The sequence below is a fragment of the Apium graveolens genome, chromosome 6, assembly GCF_009905375.1.
Source record: "Apium graveolens cultivar Ventura chromosome 6, ASM990537v1, whole genome shotgun sequence".
NCBI lineage: Eukaryota > Viridiplantae > Streptophyta > Magnoliopsida > Apiales > Apiaceae > Apium > Apium graveolens.
The window spans coordinates 3,738,948-3,749,816 of record NC_133652.1 but is presented as its reverse complement, the minus strand read 5'-3'; the positions used below and the strand labels follow the sequence as shown (position 1 = coordinate 3,749,816).

General features: G+C 29.8%; 1 protein-coding gene across 1 annotated transcript; it reads right to left on the bottom strand.

Annotated features, from left to right (window-relative positions):
• Positions 1–385: 385 nt before the first annotated feature.
• LOC141663734 (ethylene-responsive transcription factor CRF1-like) lies at positions 386–1,786 on the bottom strand. Its single transcript, XM_074469529.1, has one exon. It carries the CDS (start codon positions 1,566–1,568, stop codon positions 612–614), a length of 957 nt encoding a protein of 318 aa, XP_074325630.1. The 5' UTR covers positions 1,569–1,786; the 3' UTR covers positions 386–611.
• Positions 1,787–10,869: the final 9,083 nt, after the last annotated feature.

The window sequence follows — 10,869 nt, the reverse complement described above, 5'->3', positions numbered from 1 at the left end:
TATGCACTAAATAAATAATGTCGTAACCACGCTCATATTTTTTCTAATACTCCCTCTGTTTTTTATTATACTGACATTTGACTTTTGTGTATATACTTTTAAGCTCTGTTATAAAAATCGGTCGATTTTTCAAAAATCGCAGATAAATCGCTCAAAAATCGGTCAAAAATATTTGTCCGATTTAACCGATATCCAATAAATCGCCGATTAATTATCCGATTTTTAAAAAATCGTCCGATAAATCGTAAATCGGTAAATCAACGGAATAGTTCCGATTTCCGAAATCCGTAACACTGCTTCTAAGTGTTTTGACTGCATAGCTATAATAATAATTTTTTATTTTTTTCAATAAAAATAGATAAGTAAAACTTTAATTTACAAAAAAAAAATTTTAAAGAATATTATTTTATCTATGCGGTCAAATAATTTAGAATTATGCCCAAGAAAATCAAACGACATATAAAAAAACAGAGGGAATAAATTTGTAAAAGTAATTATTTTAAACTTAAATTGAAATATATAAACAAAATTGACATTTGAAACTTGAACTCAAACCTACTCCTACCAAAACTGCTACTTGCAACATTTAATAAAACACACTCTTCACACTACTAAAGAACCACGAGAGGATCCGACCCGAAAATATCCCCAAAGTCTTGAAACCCCTCATCATCCATCCATACATCCGACCCGAACCCGAATCCAATATCCTGACCCGACCCGATAAACACATCCGAGCAACAATCGTCAAACAAGCTCCCGGGTTGCCCCATTTGGTAACCCATTTGGTCAAACAAATCTAACGGCGAACATTGGAAATCAAACAGATTTTCCGTGAAACTAGGACAACTCGTACCGTCATTTGTTCCCAAAAAATCAGTAAAACTTTCGGCTACTTTAACGGTGTCAGTTACAGTACTTGTAGACTTTGTGTCATCATTTGACTCTTCATTGCAAACCGTGACAAACCCTAGTACAGATTTTGGCGAACAAATATTTGTAGTGGTTGTCGTATTATTCGACTCATGGCCGGAATCATAACCGGAGCATGTCGGAGACGGGTTTTTCTCCGGCACCACTTTTAACGGCGGGGTCGAAAAATTCGTCAGCGCGTGTGGTCCACGTAACTTGATAGCCGCGTGGTCATAAACCATGGCAGCTTCTTCTGCCGTATCATAAGTACCCAACCATAACCGTACACGTTTCATAGGATCTCTAATCTCAGCCGCCCATTTTCCCCACGGGCGTTGCCGTACACCTCGAAACTTCTTAGTAGGGTTTAGTTTAACCGCCGGCGCAGCCTTTTTCAATTTTCCGGCTGGTTTTTTCCGGGGAGTGCTCCGGCTACTTCTGATAGTCACCTCATTGACATATTTTTTTATTTTTCGTTGGTGAAAAGTGGGCCCTTCTTCGTCACTCGAGGAGTCAGTAGCATCGGGATCCGTGACAGATATTCTGACAACCCTAGTTGCAACCCCAGTAACCCTAGTTGAAAACATTGTAGTTTGAGTTTTGTGTTCCGTGCATTTGACAGGAGAAAACATTTGTGTGGAAATGTTAGGACTCATGTTTGCATTTGAGTAACCCGAAAAAAGTCGTAACCAGTGCACAAGACGGTACGAGACGAGCAGAGATGGAGAATAAAGGAAAAGTGTGAAAGTGAGAGTGTTTGATTCCGGGGAGGTGAATGAGAGAGAGCGTGAGTGTTGTGGGGAAACTTTTTAGAGTGAGAGTGGGAGGAATGGGAGAGGAATGGAAATAAAGGAAAATTAGTTTGTTGGAATGAAGAGGGTAACTAATGTGTATTCCTCTTTATATAGGATGCTCCTCCTCCACTATCTATTCATGTAACTTATTTAATTCATTTTTGTTATTTATGTAAATCTAGAGTAGTAGCTAGTGAGATGTGGGAGCGGTAAATTTTGTTCAAATAAATTAAATTAAAATTGGAAAATAAAAAAAAATCTGTATATAATGACAAACATGTAGAACATTTCTTCGTCCATGTTTTAAAAAATTTTACACTCTCCATTTTAGTTAAAATCCAAAAATAGTGTATATTTATATATTTTTTCAATTTTTTTTATTTTAGTGCAAGGTTGTGTGTAAAAAAACTGACGTAGTGCCCTGCGATGCACAATTATTTATATTTTTATATATTATAAAATATAATTAATTATATGTTTGTGAAATTTGAACCTTAAACTCTTTTCTAGTACCGTAATAGTTACGGTATTAGGATAATATTTAAAAAATACATTAGTTTTATTTAAAATATTTAACAGTTCTGAATTAAGTGATCAAATTATGTCATGATCACACTATTACCGAAATATTTAATATTTTATCTTTAATATAATTATATAATTTTGTGCAATTTTTTCAAAATATGGTTTTGCATTTAGAACTTAGATACCAAAAATATAAATTTCATGTAAAAAAGGCTTAGCTGTAAATAAGTGCTTTTGATGTAAAACTGTAAATTTGTTTTACCACTTCTCAGCTTCAAATATCTAGAGATTATGAATGGTTCTGCAAATACTAGGCTACTATCAAATATGTCGGGTGGCCGCATATATATATAATAGAGCGTGTAAAAATTGGACACGTGTCGAATGGTGGCAGCGACTTAGAAGATAAAATAAGTGTTGGCTATGACTCAGCAGATATTTTTACATCTAAAAAAGTTTTACTATGTTTATAATTAGGTATTTGTATGTTAAATTGTAAAGTCATTTGAATTAGAATTATGTTTTTACAAATATTTCGCCTTTATTTTTTGTAAGGTAAACTGTATTTAAGCGACAAACTCTGTCTCAGGAGGCATAATCATAAATTCTACTTCCGTGAGATTCGATCTGTGACCAAGAGGATAGTTTTCCTATTTTTAAACAACTGAGCCAACCTTGCGGGCTATTTCGTCATTATTCATAATAATTACTACTTATTAGGTAATGAAAGCTGTGATAATTTAAAAATTGTCGATAAATAATAATTAGATTTGAAACACATGCCAAAACTTTGTTTTTTTTAACTATAACCTCGTTTTGTGGAGAATAAAATACAGAAGGTTTAAATTGAATTCGGTCATTGTGGGTAGGCTACCTAAAAGTTGCCGCCAATTTATGATACTAATATATTCGAAGTATGATGCAAATTGCAAAATTTGTTTAAATTATTTGGCATGGATTCCATTTTTTTTGTTAACATTAAATGTATTTTGAATATATAAGCTTTGTGAGGAGAAATTCATAATAACACGAATTCGGAGATTGTTGAAATTATATGATGAATTATATAAATTTTAATTATTTTCACGAAAAAACACGAAAAATACGGCACAAAAATTGATGGATGTTGTAGATGAATTTGTTCTAAAAATTCTTAAAATGTCAAAGTAACACATATTATTATCTCTTATTTCAAATTGTTGATCATCCGTAAATAAACAACATTTTTATTTGTATTCTTCTACATGATTACAAGGTACAAGTAGATCTTATAGGACAATTTACTCGAATGAGCTTGGGCTTGGTTTTGGAAAGGACTATCTTCCTGTTAAAACTACGAGAGCTTTTCCGTATTTCTGCATTTGTCGTCCTTTACATATTCCGACATGTCGTCTCACGAGGTCTTGATCAGTATGCGGTACACGATCCTGGTCAATGTAAAACTACGAGAGCTCCTCCGTATTTCTGTATTTGTTTATTAAGCCCAATTTTATTAATAATTATTTAATGGATCCGTTTAGAGCCGGTATCTATATTTGGGCATAACATCTGCATAACTCAAAATGAATCAATGACGTATTTTTATCGGTGAAATTTATATGTATATATGACAGATTCATCTTATTTTTAAATAATAATCAAAATAATTGGGATAACTTATCACTTGAAAACGATTTTTGGAACAAGTTCGAGAACTGTAATAACAAATTTAAAGAAGACTTTCTAAAATAGCAACAAAACGATCAATCAATGCTTTTGACATTAAATTTTGGAAATTTAGCAAATTTTAACCTAACACGAAATTTATTTGTAAATTTCATGACACTTGTATATATGTCCTACCAAAATTATATAACACAAATCGGACAATATTTATTAACAAAATTAAGACAATTTCGTATCATACGACTTCTACAACTTGATCTCCCTTTTTTATGATAAAGCATTAAAGCTACCTGCTTCAAGAAAAATCATTACTAGTGAATTAATATTCCAATCCAAAGGAAACTTCTAGGAAAAAATTCAAGACCGTGTTTGGATACACTGTTAAATATTCTTTTTGTCAAAAGCCGAAATTCTAAAATTGTTAATTCATTAACGAATTTTATAATGTGTACCGTGTGACCATGGACAAATAATAAACGCGAAATATCAAAATTTTACCTCATTTTGATTGATGCATATATGTTAATAATTGTGGATCCATACATACCCAAAAACTTCACCAATCAAAATAAGTAATTCCTCCATCCCATTTTAGTTGTCACATTTTTTTTTTATAAATAAAATTGACCAATTTTTGACCAAAGATTAAACATTATTCTTACATTATTTCGGAAAACTAAACATCATATATTAAAGTAAATTAAATCTACTTTCTGGTGATTTTTTTTTATTCAATTATAAATAATTAATAAATTTCGGTCAAATTTAAGTCAATTTAATGGACGCAAATCGAAATGTGACAACTAAAATGAGATGAAGTCAGTTAAATTGACTTAAATTTGACTGAAGTTTATTAATAAAATAAGATGGAGGGAGTATAAGTTAAACTTATGAAATTTCGCATTTAGCATCTGCACGTGAATCCATTTAGCATGTGCACATGAGAACACACTAGAAAAACCGGACTTATTAATGAGGGTACAAATGTGTTCCCAAAAATACAACAAGCTTCACATAGATAACGAATTTTAGTTTGAGGGGGGTGTTAATGTAATTTGCGTGAGTTACAATGGGCCGGACTAAGATAATTGGGTCGTTTGGTTTGTTGAAGTCCAAACACTCCACAACTACAAATACGACAATAAACGCGTCTTCGTTGTTGGACATTTCACTTTTCTAGTTTGTTTTTTTAATTATTTTGTGTGAATTTATGTAGACTGGAATTATACTGTGAATTCGGCTGTTTTACTTTTAAATTAGTTTTGTGTTGTAATTTTCATATTTCACATGATCTTGCAGTTTTAATTTGGGTGTTTCGTAGATTTTGTCAAATTATTTTCAGTTGTCCTCGAGATAATAGGTGGTGCCTAACTGTCAAGTTTTATAAAAAATTTGAATTTTAGAAGTAAAAAATAATTAGACGCTCGCAAGTATTTGTTCATCAAATCTCGCGAGTTTAGAGAAAGATTTTAATTGAATTGTGTGCTGTTAGGGATTTTGCCACCGCTACGCGTCTTATAGTTAAAGAAGTTTTAATTTTAATATTTTTACGATGAATAGATAAGAAAATATTTTTTATATAATTTTTAATTTTACGGTGAAAGTCATGTGTCGGGTTTACGAAAATAATTAAAAAAAATGAATTGTAGAAGCAGGAAAAATTAGGGACACTTGCAAGTAATTGTTCCATCAACTCTCGAGAGTTTGGAGAAAGGTTTCAACTGAATTTTATACCATATTTTAATAATATTTACAAGAACATAATTTATATTGTTTTTTTTATTTATTGGATGTATCAGCACTATTCTAAAAATTTCCGATTAATCCTTAAAAAATATTTCGCTGATCTATTTTTTGAAATCCGATTAATATTTATAAATTATTTTTGTATTATATATTTCATAATAAATAAGCTAAATATATTAAATATTATTAAAATATTTAAATATATCCAATTTTTGTCCCGATTAATTCCCGATTTTCCGATTAATCCTTAATCGGTACCTAAACTGACGATTACCGATTTTTACAACCATGATTGAATGATTAAAGGCCGTATAAAAACAAAAAAGGAACAAAAATAGTAAGGGTCACGTGTAGAAGTGGCTAATATATACTCCATATATATTTGTTTAAGACTGGGAAACCTGTCCAACTTGGTCTCCCACTTGCAACTTTCACCTATTAATATTCCATGTACGTGGTGCCGGATTTATTCTTTATTAATTTATACGTCCCTTCTAATTATTATCGTTTTAAATGTATCTGACATATATTTTAAAATAAATAGAAATTATAGTCTTATAAATATTTTTTTAAATTCATTTTTTCTGAATAAAAGTTTAAACATTCTATTTTTATTCAGCATACTTATTAGACACTATCTTATAAATGATAATAATTGAGGGACTGAGGGAGTATAAATTTGTAAAATAATGAATTTATTTTCAAATATTAGACTACTTTCTGAAAAGTTTTTAACAGCAAGTCAGTAATAGGTAATCAATGTAAGATTAGCAGATAGATAAAGAAGAGTGTTAACTTGCATGCATTATGTATAGGTAAATATACGTGTTTATCTTAATTTTGAAGAATTAATTCAATAACAAAACAAAAAATTATACGGCATTCACAAATAAATTTAGTCGAACATATATATATATATATAAAATTATAATGCTGATTAATTCAGTTTTCTTCGATATACAATTGAACAATTTGTAAAAGTTGATATACATACATTTGTTTAAATTGTAGACCATATATACAATCACATAAGATTTTTTTATCACTAAATCAAATCACCTTTTTTACTAATTAATTACATACGAACATGTCATGGATCGAACTCCTGAACTCCGGCAAGAGATACAAGAGTCCAACCACTGCAACAACACTTTGCTGGCACTAAATCAAATCATTACTTGTGGGCAAAGATTATTGGAAATCAAGAAAAAAAAAATACTATCTCCGTTCCCCTCATTTCTTTACAGTTTTTTTTTCACATGCTTGATACGCATTTTAAGGCAACTATAAAGTATGCTTCCGTAATTTATTTTTAAAATTTTCTTTTTTTGTATAAAAGTTTGAACATTATATTTATATTTAGAAGAAAAAAATTAAAGAAAAAATATGCAACTACATTTAATAAGAGTATTAAAGTGCGTGTCGAGCCCCCGTCTCCTAATATAAAGAATTGAGGGGGCCGGAGGGAGTTAATTTAACTATTCCTTTTTTTCTTATTTTATTTGAAGTTTCAAATATTTTTAATAAAATTAATTGCATGAACATCTAAACCGTGCTTGTAATATTAGGTGTCAATCAATAATTAGTAATTAGTCTCTCATGATCGCGATTAGGAACGAGATTATTCAACTTTAGAAAGTTAAAAACTGGCTCATAATGCCGATTTGTAGTCTAATGAAGTTTGGATTATACATCATCGTTATCTGCCTAACCATATTGATAATGACGCTCTATATTAATGATCCTGATTAGTTCATAAAATATGTTGTAATAATTGTATTCATTGGTCATGTTAGAATGTAGGAATATCTATTTCTAACTTTTTAATGCATCGTCGGATGGAATAATTTGATATTGACCATTATATTCCAAGCTACTAGGCATAATTATCATGATTATTGAATAAACATACTAAGATACTCCCTCAGTCCATTCCAATTATTTACATTTCTGATTAAGTGTCCGGCACGCATTATAAAAAATATAGTTATTTAACTTATTTTAACAATTTTCTTTTTTCTGAATAAAAGTTGAATGTTTTAATTTTTATTCAGAAAAACAAAATTGTAAAAAAAAATTACAGAACAATACTTTATATGTACCTTAAAATGCGTGTCGAAAACTCTCTAAAAAATGTAAACAATTGAAATGGACGGAGTACAAAAGAAGACAATTCTTAACTTTTTCTGTATGATATCATAATTATTAGTTTATATTTGGAAAATGTTAAATCCAGAGCTCATTTTTAACATCCGGAGCAAATAAGTTATTAAAAGACTAAATTGTCCTCCCTGAATGTATATCAATAATAATATCGTCTTTTCACAGCATATTTGCTCTAAAAATTAAAAAATAGCTCTGAATTTAACATTTTTCTTTTTATTTGTACTTAGATTACGCGGTAAATTAAAATTTGGGATATGTTTATTCGTTTTTTTAATTCAATTTTAAAATGGTATTTTTTAACTTATAAATGTTGTTTTTGTATTTTAAATTTCATATATACAATATCAAATAATTTTAAACATTAAAATTTAAATAAATAAATTCGTTGGACTATAAAACATCATTTTCATACATTCCACACACCTAACAATATGTTATTTATAAAAACACCACAATCTAATTATTCAAAACAAATATAATTTAATTTAAAAAAATCAAAGGAGTAGTTTTGTAATACCCTTGTCTAAATGACTTTCCCAACAATTATCATTAGGTTCTTGAATTCTACATATGATATCCTTACATTTTAAAGTTTAATTAATTTTTGATCGACCGAATAATATACTCCATCGTCCTAAACTATTTGTTTAAAAAATATGACTTCTAACTTTACAATTGAGTATCCGTTCTCATAAATTTTCAGGTGAGAACGATCAAACCTAGAACTTGTGACAACATAGGATAAAATCTTGAACATTTGAACCGTGCTCTCCTAAACTAATTATTCACTTTAAATTTTACGCGTATATTATGTATATTTAGGAGTATTAACCGCATTATTCCATAATTTTTTTAAAATTTTCTTGTTGTAAATAAAATTTTCAATATTAAATTTTTATTTACAATAAAGATTAAAAAATAATTAACGGACTGAATTGCGATGGAGGAAATAATATATATCAAATTTCAAATATAAGTCTATCGCTCGTAACTTAAGAAAAAGAAAACTAAATGACACCCCTTGAAAAGTAATGTATTCTATTTATTTATATATAAGGCAAATTATTCCCAACCAGCTTTGTTGAGATACACCATCCGCAATGTTTCATTGCAGGCTTACGCAATATTTCATTACGGTGTACTACCGCAATTCTTTATGGCGGCAGCTGTATCCCATTCAACGATGCCTGGGGAACAACTCCCTGTATATAATATATATTCATACTTGTTATTGATATATTTAATTTAACAAAAGACAAAATAAAAGCCTGTGGATTTCTTGGACACTGCCAAAACCAGAGTGCAAGAAACCAAAGACAAAAGACAAATAAAGAAAATACACCACATTCGACAAATTCTTTAAATTTCCTGAATATTTCAGATTTGTTTTACTACCAATAAACAATTTACATTAATGTCTGTACTGTTTTGTTTCTTGAGCTTAAATTGATTATTATTTTCAAATCACTTCAAGTGGTATATTTGGGTTGGCTCATGTTAAGCTTTTAACAAGATGCTTACTTTTAGCCACAAAATGGAGTCAAATTATTAAGCTTTTTTAACGGCTTGTTAATGGAAACTAATCAACACATCAAGAATATTTATGTCTTGATCATAGATTCAATGTACAAAATATTATTAATTATTGAGTTTTAACACATACGTGATGACTAACGTGAATAAGAAGAGATTTGAGCTCTAGTTAGAATTTCAAGTATGGTTATGTAGAAAGTGTAATAATATAAGTGTGTGCGAATAACACAGAAATCAACAAAAAAGAATATGAAGAAGAAATTCTCGAGTCCAGTCTACTTAAAACTATAACAGCCCTCACCGTATGTACGAGTCGTTAGCTCGCAGGATAAAAGGAGAAGACAGTGATGTACGAGTCGTATGCACTTTCATATATTTTTAAAAAATTTAAAAATAGAAAACTGTAAAATTTAATTTTACGGGAAACGCGTATCCAGGTGTTCCCTTACTAGATCCTCCTATACATACTTGAACCAACAAATGTGCGGCGAAAATCAGCAGGTCACCGGCGACGTTCATGCTTCCACCGTCCGTGAGGGATACAATTAATTTCACAGTGCATGCATGTGCAGCTCACTTGCCAACTTGTAGACTTTAGCAATATCCCCTTAAATTAATTAGATTGTATTTTATCCATCTAAAAAGTAAAGTCATTATAATTACTCAAAATGGAAGATTAGACTGGAAAGTTGGAATGATTACTCTATCATTCTTGCCTATAATTGATGATTTAATTAATTATGTCTAAGTTCCACTTGATCAATTTCCAACCAGACGAGCACGGTTGGATAGTGATTAAGAGTTTATTATCTGTCGTCCTAGATACTGTGTTCGATCCTCGCTCAATCCGAGATTTCTGAAAACAGATACTAATTTATAAGGATATAAGTCATATTTGTTAAAAAAAAATAAAAAAATCCACTGGGTTCGATTCTCGCCCAACCCGAGATTTCTGAAAACAGATACTTATTTGTAAGGTTATAAGTCATATTTGTCAAAAAAAAATAAAATCCACCCAACTAAAAGTAATGTCGGAGTCGCAAAAACTGTTACAAAATATTGTTATCAAATAACTTGCCATAGCCGATATGATTGTATAAACTAATTTAATTGATGTTATTAATGTGAACTAGAGCCGGCAATTTCGTACACTACACGAAAATGATACGAAAATAACGGGTTTGGTTTGACTTTTTTGGTACACGAACACGAAAGTACACATATGAATTTAGTGTCGATTTTGAATTTACACTTGGGTACACGGCATCAAACGAAAATACACGAAATAAATAAATATTTAAATAAATTTATCAAAATTACAATAATATTTTACATATAATATTTACAGAATATAGATACACAATATATTCAAATTTAAATTTCATAAGACTTGACCGCACTTGGGTCTTTATGACTTATTGACTTAAAACTCGACTAATAAAAATTTAATATTTAAATATATATTTTATTTATCTTTAGTTTTATTATTAATTTTAAATTACATGAAACACGACACGAAACGTACACG